The 19,130-nt window shown below is 32.0% G+C and overlaps 1 protein-coding gene across 2 annotated transcripts in view; it reads right to left on the minus strand.

Annotated features, from left to right (window-relative positions):
* The window catches only part of didum (dilute class unconventional myosin), a 93,613-nt gene that overhangs the window by 60,669 nt on the left and 13,814 nt on the right, over positions 1–19,130 (minus strand). For both annotated transcript variants that reach the window (XM_089647897.1, XM_089647898.1), the window contains exons 3-6: positions 12,698–12,780; positions 10,725–10,847; positions 9,343–9,473; positions 4,613–4,832 (exon numbers count right to left, since the gene is read on the minus strand). In XM_089647897.1, coding sequence (XP_089504023.1) covers positions 4,613–4,832; positions 9,343–9,473; positions 10,725–10,847; positions 12,698–12,780 — 557 coding nt within the window. The remainder of the gene's footprint in view (positions 1–4,612; positions 4,833–9,342; positions 9,474–10,724; positions 10,848–12,697; positions 12,781–19,130) is intronic.

A 19,130-nucleotide genomic window follows, 5' to 3' on the forward strand; every position in this document is an offset into this window, starting at 1 on the left:
CGGTGAAAGGATGAACATCTGGCAAGACACAAGTATGGCCAACTGTTGATTCAGGTACTAATTGACGGTAAAAGGATGAACAACTGGCAAGGCACAAGTGTAGCCAACAGTTGATTAATACCTGAATCAACAGTTGGCCATACTTGTGAAAGGATGTACAACTGGCAAGGCATGGCCAAGTATGATAAGTATGGCCAACTGTTGATTCAGGTATTAATTTGATATTTTATTTATTATTTAATGTGTACGGTCAATTAGATAGTAATTATTTACATTACATAATTCACATGTTGGAAAATCACGATTCTGTGTTATCTATATGAATAAAAATATAAATTTTTATTTGTTCAAAATTTTAAATCTCCAAAAGTTCTTTGTTGATGAAAATGTAGTAGAATTAGCTAACTTACTTCATAATAATATAAACAGATATATAGATGTAGAGCCAACAGTTAGACCAAAATTACCGAAATTGCATACGTCAAAGAAATTATCTAAATTAATTTTTGAATTAAATAACATAATTTTACCAAAAATCATATTTGACGAAATTAGTTTTTTAGATCTTCATACAATAGTATACGCTAGTGCGATTACTGTTTGTAATAAGTTAGGAATTAAATTATCATCCTCTGACGATAGATCATATAGTTATAGTAAACCAGAATGGCAGATCAGATTAGAAAATGATGTAGTATTTTTAAGAAGTAACATAGCTAGAGTAATAGAATATAAAAATGGAAATAGAAGTAGGAAAATTTTGAGACATGTAGATGAAATTGGTAGAAAATTTGGTTATAACATTGATAGTCATAATAATGAAAATATAATCAATGATTTATTGGATTTATTAAAACAAAAATTAGGCGTAAAAGCTAGTAGATTAAAAAGATATAATTATACGTATAATAAAAAAAATAATAATAGATTATTTCAGAAAAATGAAAAAATATTTTATTCCAAACTTGACGATAAACAAAATATTATTTCGAATAATAATATTCCGTTACCATCTGAATCAGATATGCGCGATTTTTGGACTAAAATTTGGAGTAAAGATATAAAACATAACGAGTCAACTCCATGGATAGAAAATGAAGAACTCAATTTTTCAGGTATTGAACAAATGAGTTTTTCTAATATATCGGTTGAATTGTTAACCAAAATTATTAAAAATACTCATAATTGGAAAGCCACGGGTTGCGATCGGATACATAATTTTTGGTACAAACGTCTGACTACTTTACATCCTCTTTTGGCAAAAAATCTTTCAAAATTTGTCAGTCAACCTCAAAATTTTCCAAATTTTCTAACTAAGGGTATTACTTATATGTTACCCAAAAGCGAAAATATTAATAATCCTTCTCAGTACAGACCCATTACATGTTTACCGACAATATACAAAATTTTAACCTCTTGTTTAACAGATTTAATATATACTCATTTAGATGAAAAAAATATTTTATCTGAACAACAAAAAGGTTGTCGCAGAAAACATATGGGATGTAAAGAACAATTAGTTATCGATTCTGTAATTCTAAAACAGATTCAAACTCGAAAACGTAATTTACATACTTGCTATATAGACTACCAAAAGGCTTTCGATAGTGTCCCGCACTCGTGGCTGATCAAAGTATTAAAAATATATAAAATTAACCCCATTATTATTAGCTTTTTGGAAAATATTATGTCCTTTTGGAATACCAATTTACTTATCAATTTAAAAGGTAAGAAAATAGTAATACCGGGCATTTCAATTAAAAGAGGAATTTTTCAAGGAGACTCGTTGAGTCCTCTTTGGTTTTGCTTAGCATTGAATCCTCTATCTAAAATGTTAATTAAAAGCAAGTTTGGAATAAAAGTTAAGGATAATACAAGGGAGAGTAGTACAATTTCGCATTTATTATTTATGGATGATATAAAATTATTTTCGAATTCTGAACAAAATTTAGAGAAAATGATCGAGGTAGTTAAAAACTTTTCAGATGATATCAAAATGACATTTGGTTTAGATAAATGTAGAACGATCCATATAGAGAAAGGCAAAATTGTAGATGGGGACGAGAGTATATTTAGAAATTTCCAAATTACTAGTATGAAAAGGGATGAGGTTTATAAGTATTTAGGATACCCACAATCAAATAGATTAGACCATAGTAGTATTAAAAATGATATTAGGATTAAATTTCAAACTAGGATAAGGAAAATTTTAAAATGCAATCTATCTGCTAAAAATTTAGTAAAAGCAATAAATACTTGGGCAATACCTCTATTAACGTACTCATTTGGCATAATTAAATGGTCTAATACAGATTTAGATAACTTAGAAAGATTAATTAGAACTACGCTAACAAAGTTTAATTGCCATCATCCAAATTCAGCTATAGAACGAGTTAATTTACCTAGAAATTTAGGAGGTAGAGGTATAGTCAAAATAACTTCTTTGAAACATAATCAGGTAGAAATGCTAAGAACTTTTTTCCATAGGAAAGCTCATAACTCAGAAATGCACAAAATAATTTGCAAGGCAGATAGAAATATTACACCTTTAAATTTATACGATGAGAATGCCAACATTTTTATAAATCCCAACCAGGAATTATTAGATTCCTGGTCAAATAAAATTTTACACGCAAAACACTTCAATTATCTCAACCAAACGTATGTTGACAAAATTAAGTCAAACAAATGGTTGAGTATTGGAGAGTTGAGCGCAGAAATAGAAGGATTTATGCTTGCAATTCAGGATAGAGTCATTAATACTAAAAATTATAGAAAGCATATAATCAAAGATACAAATCAAATTGATGATTTGTGTAGAAAATGTTTGGCTTTTCCGGAAACTATAGAACATATTATATCGGGATGTTCTATATTAGCACCGTCCGAGTATACATTTAGGCACAATCAAGTTTTAAAAATAATTCACCAAAATTTGGTAATTAAACATAACTTGATTGACTGCCGTAATGTAGTACCATATTATGAATACGAACCAAATTCATTTTTAGAAAACGAATTTTACAAAATATATTATGATAAAACTATACTAACAGACCGAGCGATTAGTCATAATAGACCCGATATAGTTTTACATGACAAAATTAAAAAAATAACTTATATCATTGATGTTGCTATTCCAAATTCCTGTAATATTCAAAAATCTGTTAGTGAAAAAATAAGAAAATACACAGATTTAGGAAATGAAATAAAAAGAATTTGGCATTCTCATACTATAAAAATATTACCATTCGTTATTTCGGCTACTGGCATTATACCTAGCTCTCTAATTAAAAATTTAGGCGTATTAGATCTATCAAAAAATTTATATATAAAGATGCAAAAGTCGGTCATTTTGAATACATGTAGGATAACAAAAGATTTTTTAAATATTTATGTTGAGGGATCAGTAGGATTTATAGGCCCTGTTAGAAGTTCTACCGAGCCGAACCCTCTGATATGAAAATATCTGGAGACGGTGAATTTTTTTTCCCATTTGATATCTGGTGATTTGACGTGTTGTTGTTCTTGTATTGTTTTGTATTTATTTTACTTATATAATGCACTTACATAGTGTTGATTGACTAGCTGATCATTTGTGGAAAAGTGAGTGGAAGGGTTAAGTTTTTCCTTTGGGGAAGACTTAACCCGGACAACTAAATCGGAAGTTTAAAAAAAAATAATAATTATTTTTATTTTTGTTTAATATAAGTTTTTTTGGAAAAAAAGTTTGATTTTATTTTATTTTATTTATTATATACATGTTTTTATTCTAAAACAGCGCCATCTGTTGGATGTAACAGCGACACGCGCAATTATTTCTCTATCTGCACAGACAGACTGAGTCACAGCAACTCATGGCGGAATAGAGCTAGTATTACATATGTATACAATCAAAAAAATCAATCTGTATATTGAAGTTTGATTTTGACAAACATTCGAAAATTCGTCAATTAATCTTCACACTCTTTTCTTAGGACGGGTTGTTTCGGAGAATTTGAACAATTCATCAAATTTCAACATTGATTTTCAAGTTCTGTGAAAGATTTTTTCAAGTTCTGTTTTTATTTCAGTTTTGTCAAGCAACTAGCCTACAATGATATAATAACAGACCTTGAATAGGACTTTCACAGAACCCGAAAATGAATGTTGAAATTTGATGAATTGTTCAAATTCTCCGAAACAACCCGTCCTTAGACATGCAGATATGTTTTATTTTGAACTAGCTGTATCCCGCCACGCGTTTCTGTGGCTCAGTCTGTCTGTGCAGCTAGAGAAACAACAGCACGTGTTGCTTTTACGTCCAACAGATGGCGCTGTTTTAAAAAAAATTCATGTTTTTACGTGCCGCATAAAATATAGGTAAATAAAAACACACACATATTCGAATGCAACGTTGTGTCAAAATCTCAAATCTCCGTGAAGAACTTTTGGAGATTTAAGATTTTGAACGAATTTAAGGATTGGAACAGGACAGGAGGCCTAAGGACTCGAGGCTAATGATGAGAGACTGCAGCCAGTGGAGAACTTTTATAGGGGAAGCCAAATCTCACCCTGGTATGTAGCGCTGTGATGATTGTAAAGATAAAGCAGTAATTATAGATCAACATACCCAACAGTAGATGCGGCAACTGCTCTCTGGCGGCACAGATCTGATAGAAGACATGATAGTTCCTCTCTCCCCTGGCCTGGAAGACTACCCTGGACTTCTCCAGGAGATAGGTCCTCATGGAAGCTCCAACAATGTGGAAATTACGACTGAGGTGGATCTCAATGAACTTTCCGAAGCGGGAGCTGTTGTCGTTCCTTGTAGTCTTTGCGTTTCCGATGGCCTGAACATTGATATGTTTCATTACTACACGGTCGAAATATTTTATATCATAACCTAAAAATATCCTACACTCCATTTTAATGCATTTCTTTGCACAAAGAGTAAAGTTAATGGTAACCGTGTAGAACATGGTAATCTGACGGTGTTCAAGATGGTTTAAAAAAATATATAATTGTAAAAATTCAATAACTTAATAACTTAGCAATATTTTCGATTGCAAAAAGGCTTGGATCTACAAGTGTTACTGGCTTGTTTAATTTTTTTATAATTTGTGTTTAATTATTACATATTCACTGTTTGAATGCAAGACCAACGCAAGTGAAAATATGAAGTTTAGAGAAAAAAAAACATTGAATAGTAACTTGAACAAATTAAAGCAACATTACAAATACTAATTTTGATTGTGAGTATGTCTGTAACTCCGGTTCAATTCTAGAACGTGAATTAAGGTGTCACTCTCAAAATTGGAACTGACTGTATGAACAATTCAGACAAGAGATAAAGTAGGTACCAAAATTATTTTATTTTAATTAATCAATAATTCTAGACTTGAAATGTGTATTTCTTTTTTATTAAATTTTTGATAGATGTCATAATTTTCAAGTTTATGCAATGTTTGGTTTCTGAATGGTGCGATACTGAGAGTGATGATAAATAATAATTTTTCACATTAAGTGAAAGAAAGATTAAAACTGATGATACATATTTCATTATTCTTTCATTGTTGTATATCGAAAAATGTCAAATTTTGACTTGTGTCCTTATTGCATTCATACAGCTATGTTATTTCTTGGAATGCAATACACTCAATGTCAGATTCAATACATGTATCATGAAAATGAATAATACCTTGAAATAATGACCATGATTAAAGTAAATGAAGTTTTCAGAGTTATCACCAAATTGAAGCATAACTTAATAGTGGAACAAACAATATAAGTACAAATTTTATAACGTCGGAGAACACCATAGAATAATGAAGAAAACTAAAAGAGCTTTCGATACAAATGAATGAAAACCTATGTTTCATTTAGCCCAATAGCTCTGGAAAACCTTTTCAGTTCAATCTATCCCACTGTTGCGGACGGAATCAAGGCATCGTCACACTGCGGATAGAAGAGGATTGGAATTCCGGGATGCCGACTTACCGTTTCTGTTCTTCTTCAAATACAATGCACTTTTTTTACCACCACAAACTCACAATGGCTTTACAGTTTCGGCACGGTCGATCAAGAGGGGGCTACGTAATCAGACACAGTTTAGGTGTTGACAGGATTACTTTTGATTTTAAACTGAATTACACGCACTTTGTAGGTGCGTCACACGTGCCTACACGTGCTTTGTAGTCAGCATAGGTAGGTGGACAAAATTCATCGAGGAAATCAAAAGGAAAGGTATAAGGCATAACGATGCTAGGTACCAACACACACCATACAGCATTTTTTAACGCAATGCTAATGTTTTAGTGAAACTTCATGGATCACAACATTGACTGTAAATTGGTAAACAACAAAAAAACAAGCCATACTTTCTGCAGTTTCATAATCTAAAATAGTCATTAAAGTACAACATGGAAATTATTGCAGATTAACCTTTCGCGTGCCGCTGTATCCAATAGGTACAATAAAAAAATTATTTCACTGAGCCATTCTGAGGAAACTAATCATGGTATATTATTATTTTTTTATTTTTTTTTATTGAATATATAAACACATTACAATAATTTACAAATGTAGATATTTCGAGGCTGATTGCGAAAAAATTAGAAATTTTTAACAAAAAATTGCCCAACTCAATTGAGAAATTATTTCTCGTGTTTGAGTTGGGGAGTGTTGTGAGTCATTATGGTTTATAGGTTGTAAAATTTCACTAGTTGATGTAGCTAAAAATTAACAAATAGCTATAAAACTAGATGATAAATTTGATAACACTATAAATTAAGACAATAAGAAATTTAATTACAAACTAAAAAATAAAAAAATATAACTTAAATAATATAATAGTTATTAAACTTAGAAAAAATAAGATATAAAAATAAAAATGTACTTATTAGGTACAAAATAATAGTAGGTAGGTACAGTACTGGTAGTAAATTGTTCAAAGACCGAGCTGGCAATCTTGTATGAAATGGGTACTTATTAAAATGCAACAACAATAAACGCATATTAGCACATATTAGGAAGCGGATAATATAACTTTAGAGGATATGTATTTTTTTTTTAATATTAAATTTTGTTTATATATATATATTTTTTTATTAATCATTAATCAATTTTCCTAAATTCATAACGTAAATTTAGGAAAATTTAATTAATAAAAATTACAAATGAGTTCATATAAACAATTATTTGAAAAATGTATCCAATGAAATTAAAACTTGTGATTACCGTTGGGTTTATCTAAAAGTTGTTTGATTTGTGATTTGAAAGTTTTGTAATTTTTTTCAGTTTTAATTTTATCCGGAAGGGCATTAAACAATTTTATACCTTGATAATTATAATGGTGTTGACCAGCACTAGTATTACATTTAGGAATTTCTAAGTTACCACGTGATCTAGATCGGTTACTTATTTTTGTAGAAATTGTTGAATTGAAATGGTCTTTATGAATTTGTAACAGTGCATTCTTTTAAAAAATTTTGTTATATACTATTATTTCACTGAGCCATTCTGAGGAAACAAATCATGGTATATTATATACTATTATTTCACTGAGCCATTCTGAGGAAACTAATCATGGTAGGTATATTATATACTATTATTTCACTGAGCCATTCTGAGGAAACTAATCATGGTATATTATATACTAATCATGGTATATTATATACTAATCATGGTATATTATATACTATTATTTCACTGAGCCATTCTGAGGAAACTAATCATGGTATATTATTTACTATTATTTCACTGAGCCATTCTGAGGAAACTAATCATGGTATATTATATACTATTATTTCACTGAGCCATTCTGAGGAAACTAATCATGGTATATTATATACTATTATTTCACTGAGCCATTCTGAGGAAACAAATCATGGTATATTATATACTATTATTTCACTGAGCCATTCTGAGGAAACTAATCATGGTATATTATATACTATTATTTCACTGAGCCTAATCCTGAGGAAACTAATCATGGTATATTATATACTATTATTTCACTGAGCCTAATCCTGAGGAAACCAAGCCTGAGGAAACTAATCATGGTATATTATATACTATTATTTCACTGAGCCATTCTGAGGAAACTAATCATGGTATATTATATACTATTATTTCACTGAGCCATTCTGAGGAAACTAATCATGGTATATTATATACTATTATTTCACTGAGCCATTCTGAGGAAACTAATCATGGTATATTATATACTATTATTTCACTGAGCCATTCTGAGGAAACTAATCATGGTATATTATATACTAATCATGGTATATTATATACTAATCATGGTATATTATATACTAATCATGGTATATTATATACTATTTTTATACATATGATTTGAGATTTTCACAGCCAAAAGTATAATAATAATAATAATATTTGGCTAATTTATATAGCGCCGTTTGCGTTAGAAATCACCTCAAGGGTGCTGTACAAATATATTTCTTAAATAGTTAATACTAGAACTACTGACTTAAAACTAGTGACTTACGTCTGAGACTTATATCTAGTGACTTACGACTAAGGCCTATAACTACTATCTTAATAAAGAATATATTTACATATGTAGACACTTATAACTAAAATTAACATTAATAATCTAATTTTACAAGCGCCATAAGAAGGAGGAAGTTCTATTATTTTAGGGTGTTTTTAAAATTAGTTTTTATTTTTAGCTGGCAATATATCTTAAATGAATGAAGTGAATAAATTAAATTAATCGTCGATCTTTAACACATTCAAATCATTCATCTGCCAACAATTAAACCGATCGACGTGTTATGTTTTTGCTGATATTGTCCATTGTCCATTGGCAGGCAAGTCAAAGCATTTTGACTTTATCATAAGTAATTGAAGTATGTATTATAGTGATGATTTTTGGGATATTATGTTGTAATTGTGCTCCTTCTTTAGCCAATGTTTCGAACAGCATTACAGCATGACTAGTCTGACCTGATGATGGACAGTGTGTCCATCATCAGGTCAGATTTATAATCGAAGATTGTGATGCTTGTGTATGTATGTAGATGCGATACAGTGTTGCAGGCTCAAATCCCCTAAGAGCAGGCAACTAAACTTTTATCTATGCTTGCGTTCAAAAATGTTATATTTTTATTTGCATAATGTTGATTTGTAATACTAAAATCTGAAAAAGTCTTCAATCTGCTTTCAAAAACAGTACTTTATTTTGAAATTTTTCTGGAATTGAAAATATGTAATGCAAAAATATTTCCCGCTCAATCAGGATTTTGACAGTTCGCTTAAGAAAAATACATTGCCAAATATCAGAGGCTCCGGGGTTTAGGAGAAGGTCCTGTTTGGTAAAAACCAGTGACTCACCTCCATGATGGGGCTGGAGGCTAGTACTTTGCGCTCCACTTGTGTCTCAGAAGAGCTGCCCCCCACCGTGGCGAAGTAACGCATTGCGTACTTCGCGGACACGGTCTTACCCGCTCCTGATTCACCGCTCACTGCAAATAAATTAAAGAATACAGTGTTTAGTATATTGATTCTTGGTCATCGAATAAAGACTATCTGTGAACAGTGGCGGCTCGTGACTTTTGAGTGTGATAGAGTGCTAAGTTTGAAGAAGTCGACATTATGATGTTGATTAGTCCAAAATCCTGATTTTAGAATATTTACAGGAAATCTGTGCAGCGCACCGCCAAACATTTTTGACAACCACAATAATGCCATTTTTTGTAATATTAGCACTCTCTTACACCCAAAAAATAACGAGCTGCCACTGCTTGCGAGCAGCCAACAAAATGGACACATTTATCTTTGTCTTTATGAATTTTGAATATTCAAAATGGAGTATTTTTTACTATAATAAAAATTAACCTTTTTTAAATATTTTTTTTCCCTCCTCTGCACATCTCACTAGGGAATTCCTATATCGAGATGAGCAGCAATTTCACAGGAATTTTTTTTTCAAAAGAAAAAAAAAAGTTTGAAACATACTATACACAAGCAATGCATCTGTGTGAGGGAATCTCTGTTGGCGGAAATACCTAAAACTATTTCTTGCTGACAAACAGTGTGATCAATTAGTTAACATATTTAAATTAGTGACATAGGGTTGACTAATGAATTAGTTTATCAATTAAATTCGTTGATCGAATTGTAAAGATTTATTGTACTATTTAAATAATTAAGCACCTTAAATAAGCACCTAATCAATATCCTCGGTAAACCAGCTAAATTTATTATGTAAATTAAATTTTACTATGTAAATAATGAAGGACGATGAATAATGAAAGAAAATTGATAATGAAGAACGATAACGAAGGAATAATGAAAGATGATGAATAATAAAGGAAAATTAATAATGCAGAGCGATAAATAATAAATAAGGAAGGATGATGAATAATAAAGAAACAATGACAAATAAGAAACAATGGTGAATTATAAAGAATAATGGATTATGAGAATGATGAATTAGAAAAGATGGTAAATGGTGAATCATGAAGGGTGATGAATATTGAAGGATGATAAATTATGAAAGTTGTTCAAATAAAGAAGGTTGATGAAATAATGAATAAGGAAGGATAATGAATAATGAAGGGTTATGAATAATGAATGATAATGAATAAGAAGGATGATGAATACCTAAACATAATTAAAAAGGATGAAAAATAATGAAATATGATGTAAAATGGAGAATGATGATTTATAAATGGTAATGAAATATGAAGTAAAAAGAAGGATGATTAGATTACCTATGATGCTCTGGTCCTTGTGCTCTCGCTCCAGCTTGGTGTAGGCCTCCTCCGCCACGGCGAAGATGTGAGGATCCAGGTCGCCCATGGCCTGCCCCCGGTACGCCAGGATGGTCTCCTCGCCTGGAACATCCAACAGACAAGTCAAGCACATCATATATCATATTTCAGGGTATATAATATACAAAGTGTTTGCTTTCTTCGATAATTTATATAATATGTATTAAGTTAAGCAAACATTAGAATGTTAATGATGTTCTAGATCAAGGCTGCCCAACCTTTTTAACAGTTGGCTACAACAGTTGGGGGGGTGGCTACAAGATTCCATTCCAGACGCAAAAAATATTATATCAAAAACCGGTGTATTTTTGTTTAAAAAGTAAGTACGGGAGGTTAGATTTTTTCGTCGCTGATTCTCGTTCTGAGTAGCCTAAATAGCGATAAATCGCCTTCGTTGGCAAGACTGGTGACCGCGCGCAAGCTGCATTGTTTGTTTTACCGCGGGCCCGCGACACTTTTCAAATTGGCGGGTTTTTTGAAAATGGTTCACGCGGGCCACTTATAATTCCCAGGCCCGCGGGCCTGGGCCTGTTGGGCAGCCTTGTTCTAGATCATCCATGTTGTCATGATCACTCATTATTGTTCACTTATAATACTTGCACTTTTTTTGGAAATCTTGTCTATTTTTGTAATTTTTTTTATTAGATACAATAACCTTAAAAACTTTAAAATATTATTTGGTAATGTGGGCCTCACTCGGTGCTTTACCCTTGCTGAGGCCCGGATCTTTAATATTATAATTTAGTCATAGTAACAGAAGTTAATATTCATTATTTTGCACATTTTAGTCTTCCTTGTCCATTTTTTACTTTTTTGTCAATCATGCAGTTTTCATACAGTATTTTGTAAGCATTTATAAATCTTGCAATATTTAGGCCCAGTTGTTTCAACGGTCGCTCAGAGTCATTTTGTTTTGACATTTGAAAGGTCCTCATTAATCGCCGATTCTAGGTATGTTTCAGCTTTCTATCAAATTGTAATAAGCTGATTGTTCAAAATCTGAAATGGACTTAGAATCGGCATTTAAAGGGAACCTTCCAAATGTGAAAAAAAAAAAAAAATCGGGCTGAATAGCCATTTGATGCCTTTGTCACATGTGAATTTCTGCCAAATAACTGGGCCTTAGTCATTCTTGTCGACTTTTGTAATTCTTGCAATTTTTAGCCAATCATGTGAACGTATAACATCTAATTTTTAATTAGGACGGGTTGTTTCGGAGAATTTGAACAATTCATCAAATTTCAACATTCATTTTCAAGTTCTGTGGAAGATTTTTTCAAGTTCTGTTTTTATTTCAGTTTTGTCAAGCAACTAGCCTACAATGATGTAATAACAGAACTTGAATTGGACTTTCACAGAACCCGAAAAAGAACGTTGAAATTTGATGAATTGTTCAAATTCTCCGAAACAACCCGTCCTTAATAATTTGCATAGACTAAATTAGACTAGACACGGCATATTCATTTAAAAATAACCCCAAAACAATTTTGGTTTGGTTCACATGCGCATTTATGAAAAGGCCCACGCATTATATCGCAATGCAGAATGGGCACTGTGCATTGCGTTTTACCTTTTGTTGGTCTATTTTGCTTCTCAGCTATGCTGGGCAAGTTCATTTTTTCAATCACAAAAATAACCGAGTTCCAAATATTTAAATTTGAATTATGTCCATATTACAACACCTCTGACAACAAATTCTCCGTGGTTTCGCTTACGAGTTTGAACGCTTGTACAAGGAGTTTAAACAGAGTTGGGTTGTTAAGTTCATCTCCATATTTGTGACGTACGCTACGTGGCGTTATTTTTAAAATGAATTTAACTAGACAGGGCTAATCTAGTATAATACATCAATGATAATTTGTCATTATGTTATTGAATGCACACTTTACAGAAATAAAACAATTATGGTTTACCGTAAATGGGAAGTTCATCATAAGGATTTATGGCCACAAGAACTATACCGCAGTATGTGTAAATGGCATTCAGGTCACAGAACCTAGAAAACAATAAAACAAAAATTCAACATCATTTAAAATTAGAACACACAATCTTGACATGTATGATTTATGGAGTTGCAAAACCCTCTCTGGAATTTTTCGGAAATCTGGAGATATCGGGAAAAACAGTTTGGAAAACTTTGAATAAAAAAATTATATACCTTGCTAAATATCAACTTTGAAATTTGATGAATAGTTCAAATTCTGTGAAATAACCCGTCCTTAGTTTTGCATTGAGGGAGGTTTAATCTGTGATTTTCTCTGCTTTGTCTGATGGGCACTCTTAATTGATTCGTTCAAGGTGCGTTTCGAAAATAATGAATTTGTTTTATGCGGAATTCACATGAAAAAGTTTTCATCAAGAATGATAATGAATATACTTCATACAAACCTGCTGCGTAATATATCTATTAAAATATTCAGTGCTAATAAATATTTATACTTATACAATGTTTGTTTATATTTACATTTTACCATATAAATATTCATAATGCAAAACAGGTAATGAGTGGTATTTAATGCATCCCAACTGCTTTTTAGAATAAAATTAAAATTATTTGCGATAAATTCAAGATGATGTGTCCAGTGATTGTGTTTATTACAACGTTTGTGTAATAAATATGATTTCTTAGTGGTGTGTAACTTGTTGTAATTATGTGTAAATTGAACCATTTTAATTAATTTATTTTATTTCAAAGAAAATTTACATTGGATGATACATTTTGAATGTTATTTCAACGGTCATGGTCATGCTAGGAATGTAGGGATGCCCCTGTGTTATGGCAGGTGAAGTTTACACATTGAAGAATTTAATAATATTCATAATAGTTAGTAAATTATACAATTCCGATTCAGTTAATATTTTATGTGATAAATAATTAATTAAACATTGACAAGTGCTATTTTTTATATGGATTAAATCAATCGAGGAATGTGAGAGATGTGTGGAGGGAGATTAGGGGGTTATAGTGTAGAATGTTTGGGTGTTGTTGAAATGTATTGCCGATGTTAGGATCCATAGAGTTATTTGTGTTTTGAAAGTATAGAGTGGAGTTTTTTTTTTAGGATATCAGGGAGAAGGAAGGTTTTGGGAGCTAGGTAGGCGAATTTTTTTTGTGCTGATGTAGTATGAGGTATAGGTACATTGTAGTGTCGTTTGGTTATATTTCTGGTGGTATGCTTGTGTTGTAAGATTGTTTTTTTATTGTATTTGTATTATGGAGTTGACGTATATTTAAGACACACTGCACCAAGGAGAAATATGTCGCACAAGGAAAGTGGAAGGAACTCACCGCATATTTGTATCACAATTCACTACTCGGTATTTATAGATGGCAGAGTGAAATCTGATAATTGGTTCACTTGTGTAATAACATAACAATTTTATATTGCGTCTCAAAACCTGATGAATACAGCGGGTCGCGGTAGTTTTATTCTGGGGAAGGCGACTGACGAACCCGCTTGCGCACAAGCAGCGAGAGAAGAAGACGGGGAACAATATATTTTGCAACAATAATACTCCCAAGTACAGCGGCTTTGAATATAATTGTATCTTCGCGACATCTCAAACACAAAATGGGACTCGTGATTGTAACCTAAAAAATCAGGTACGAATCTCTCTATTTCTAATTTGTAACAGCCTTAACTTAACTTAATCGCAGAATTGAATCTATTTTTTTTCAGACCGTATCCGTGTTCCTGCCAAGATTGTGTGCATATTATATCATGCAAGATATAATACCATTGTTCTACTTTATTCATTCATGATTTAACCTGTTATCTATTTATTGTCTAGCTGAAATAAAAATAATTAGCATGTAACTGAGTTTTTCATTTTTGTGTTACCAATTATTTAAAAAATATTTTAGGCTAATGTATAGGGTAGGCTCTGAATGACAATCATATTGCCTATGGTCGCACCTTTTTTTTTTGAGTTTCTTCTATCCTTGTCGATGGTGTGTGACGTATATGAATTGCTTTTAGAAAATGTGTCTAAATATTGGCAAATTTATGGTTAAATAGAGGGCCAATTTATTTCATACAAAGAGCCCGAAGATATCGATCTAGTGACTGGTTTATTTATGGCACTTGGCAAGAAGTCAACCTCACAATTGTCGAGGTGCTTTAGTAAATCTGGCAATAAAAGAATACGCAAGTAATTACCGGTAAGCAGCGTAAGCGCGCAGACAGATGGTGGTGGAGTAATCGGATACGGCTGGAGAAGCCCTTTGTAGGGATTAACGGCAGAGTATATATGTACATATATATTGTTATTGTGGTGAGGGGGAGAAGAAGAAGAAAGAGGAAACCAATTATCTAAAGCGGGTGTTTCTGAACTTAATAAGATTGCAGCAAACCCTTTTGGAAGAGCAGACCTCACCTCCAAATAAGTGTATTTCAAATTGTCTCTTATTTAACTGTTTCAGTACAGTGCTTATTTCGGAAGAACGAGTATATATATAAATTACTGCAGATATTTTCTCTTATTTAACTGTTTCAGCGCTGTGCTTATTTCGGAAGAACGAGTATATATATAAATTACTGCAGATATTTTCTCTTATTTAACTGTTTCAGCGCTATGCTTATTTCGGAAGAACGAGTATATATGTAAATTACTGCAGATATTTTATGTTTTTTTAAAAGTTTATTATGAAAATATAAAAATGCAATAACTTGGATGAATATCAACCAATTTTAATAATTCTTTTTGCAATAAAATAAGTAAATATTGTCATTTTGCGCTTTGAATTTAAAAAAATTCACATTTATAACAATTTTTTTTTTTTAAATTATAAAATTATTTATTTTTACAATTGTGGTTTCCCACGCAAAGTCCGTGTAGTCCCCTTTTACAGCAAGCGCATAGGAGGTTGGATCGCCTTACCTCATTGGAATCCCATTTAGATTAGAAAAAATGGTAACTCGTCTTGTTATCCCCATTTACAGTAAGACGGCAATGAATACTTTTATATCATTCACAGCAGTTGGTGTCCATTTTTTGCCCATGAATTCGGTTTCAAATTTCCTGTGCACGAAAATTATGCAACATAACAATCGGTTACCAATAAATGACGACCGTGACCATAAGAATTTATACAAAAAAAAAAAAAATTGAATTATTATTGTTTTATATCAATCTGAATTGAACTTAATTAATGTTATATCTTGTCTTAACATATAACAAAAATAAAGTTCCCGTGCGAATTTATTTAATTAGTTTTAAATCGCTATGTCTTCGAAAATAATTAAAATATTTTGATAAAAATTTCTACGTAGTAAACTCAGCATACCCAAGTTATAAAAGTACTAAACGAAAATCGAATATTATTTGAAATACAACTTATTTAACCTTGTAATATGTTTATTACGGTCCGCCTATCGGTATTTGCCTATGCATACCTGCTTTCTTTAAATACGCCCGACATCTCTCGCTCACTTGCACACAGGAGTTGAGTGGAGTGGGACAGAGATAGAGATTCGAATCGGGTTTCCCGATCATAAACACCCTCATTCCAGGAATTGAATTATTACAATAACAAGTAATATACTATCCTTTTGTTGAAATACCGATGTAAACGAAAGGCACAAAGAAAAATATAAAAAGAAGACTTAAATTACGATTTGATTATGTACATTTAGTTGGGACCTTTAGAAAGAGATTGGTCTATAATACAGGGTTTTCCAATAAGAGGTGTTATTTTGATATTCAATCGTAAAACATCAATGGTTTCGTTGCTTGTATGGCACGTAGCGCCGTCTTGTTGAAAGTAAACGTTGTCCAGATCAATACCATCCAATTACGGCAATAAAAAATCATTAATCATCTCTCGATAGCTCAATCCATTCACCGTAACTGTTGCTCCATCCTCATTTTCGAAAAAGTAAGGTCCAATGACTCCACCGGACCATAAACCGTACCAAACAGTCACACGTTGAGGATAGAGAGGCTTTTCAACAATAACTCTTGGGTTTTCCGAGCCCCAGATGCGACAATTTTGCTTGTTGACGAAGCCACCGAGGTGGAAATGGGCCTCATCACTCAAGATGAATTGCATTTAATTCACTCAAGTGAATTTTAATAATTTCAATGCGTTGTTGAAGCGTGTATCGTTCCATTTTTATTAATGGCGTAGTTTCTACTTGTTGAAATAGCGGGCTATTCAAAATAACACCTCTTATTTGAAAACGCTGTATTAATATAAAAACGTTGAATAATTCCGTCTTTTCTGCCATTGAAATAAGGACGGCGTAAAAGGTAGAACTACCCTTCCTGCCGTTAAGCATCAATCGACCGAATAGGTTGAACTACCTTTCCCGCCCGAAGTGTGTCAATATGACATCTTCAATTATCACCAGAAAAAGCTTCATAAAATAAATGTTTTTCTTACTTGTCGTGAGCGATTTTTTGTTTTATGTCATTTTCTTGTAAATTTCATTAGTTTTATGTGTTGTCTTATTAGAGGTAAAGTCACAAAGAGGAAAATTAATAATTGGTTTTACTTTGGCTACATACTACACATGTATAAACTGTTCCAAAAATGAATAAATAAATAATATAGTTAAAAAAAAGGAAATTATTGCATATTTCTGTACATTTAGAATTTGTATTACTTCAGTTTAAGATAAATTCTCCATATATGATGTAGAGGCGCTGTGCGACTGGTCGACAGCCTGGACGAGAGTATCTTATCACGAAACTCTGTTAAAACTATTTCAAGCAACGTTTCAATTCTGAATAACCAAATCAATTCAAATACATCAAAATAATGTAATTGAAATCCATTTGAATCAAATAATACTTCCAATTGAATGAAGTATGCATTTTGTTGGGACCATGATGTTAGTACAATTGCCACAGAGTTGTTTTTTTTACTTTGTTGTTAGAGGCTTGGCTAACCAGTGTTAGTGTACATCTGTTTCTTTGTGAAATCCACCGCATACCAAAAATTCATTGGCCTGTGCAAACAAACACTTGTAGTTTTTCATTCCTGTTAGCACGACAATAAGCAAAATGGAAACTGTTTTATAACACCATCTGTTATGATAATATGTATTTTTATAAAAAAAAATTATATATTGATAAAAGAAATAATGATTTCATCATTTTTGATAACAAAATTATAACATTGGTGCCTGGTGCATGCCTCATTTTAAAATACAAACAAGTACTGGTAATAAACAAGAAATGAAAGTAGTAGGTACCTGCTTAGATCACCTTTGCGATAATAATTTATGGCCTAAAGGTCAAGAACATATTAAACTGAATAGGTAGGTACTTATTCGAAATGCCAGCAAATTCTCTCTTTGCAAACTTTCTTTTGTGTTATGTTTTATAATAGGGCAGACCTGTGAAAAATCACATGATATTATAATAGGGAATTCTCTTCACACCAAAAAATCACTTATTATTAATTATTCACATGTAGAAACACTTCAGACACAAGAATACATAGTTTTTATAATTTTCAAAAATCATTTATTAAAGTTATAATGACTTTAAAAACAGGCGCGAACGAAATATTTCAATGCAGCTAAAAACGCCCGGTGATTGATCAAGCGTTCAAGGGCGAACGATGACGTCACTGTTGACCGGCCCGAGTAGATCCTGCAAACCGATGGCGGCAGCGGCGGCAAAGGTGTGACGTAGCACTTGTGACGTAGCGGTCAAAATGGCGCATGACCGTTTTCAGAGCCGAAATAGCACGCAATTTTTAAAACAACTACAAAAAATTGAAAATACATTTAAAAAAAAAGAAAAAAAAGAGGCACATAATAAAATAATTATCTTTATTGAAATAAATTATTTACAAAATGCACGAGAATTCCCTATTGAAGGATTTGTGAAGTTGAATGAATTCATTCAAAAAATATTTGCCTCAAAAGACCTACCTTTTAAAAAAGAATATAATTATAGGCAATCATGCTGAAATACAATTTCAAGTAACGGAAATTAGAATGTTTAATATCTGAAGCTATTCTAATTATGTAATTTGGTTCAGTAGACTGAATACCATAAAAATGAGATCCTTTAGGCACATGTGTGGTCGAACCATGTATGAACATGTTACAATGTGGAGATCCAGAAAGAATGCAAGGCATATCTAAGCAGAATGAATAAGGTTAAGAAAGGGGCCCTTATATATTTTGAACATGCGGAGTGGATGAACGAAGAGAGGTGTGCAAGGAAATATAACACGAAAGTGAATGGTAGAGGAAGTGATGGAAGGAAGGGGACGCCCGAGAAAGACATGGCACGATCAAGTGAATCAAATACAATTGGGTAATGTCGAGAGTCAGAATAACAGAACAGTTTGTATGAGACGATGTATGAATGTGAATGAAGAAAGAA

Source organism: Hesperophylax consimilis, chromosome 27 (genome assembly GCF_061612785.1).
Source record: "Hesperophylax consimilis isolate HC1 chromosome 27, BYU_Hcon_1.0, whole genome shotgun sequence".
NCBI lineage: Eukaryota > Metazoa > Arthropoda > Insecta > Trichoptera > Limnephilidae > Hesperophylax > Hesperophylax consimilis.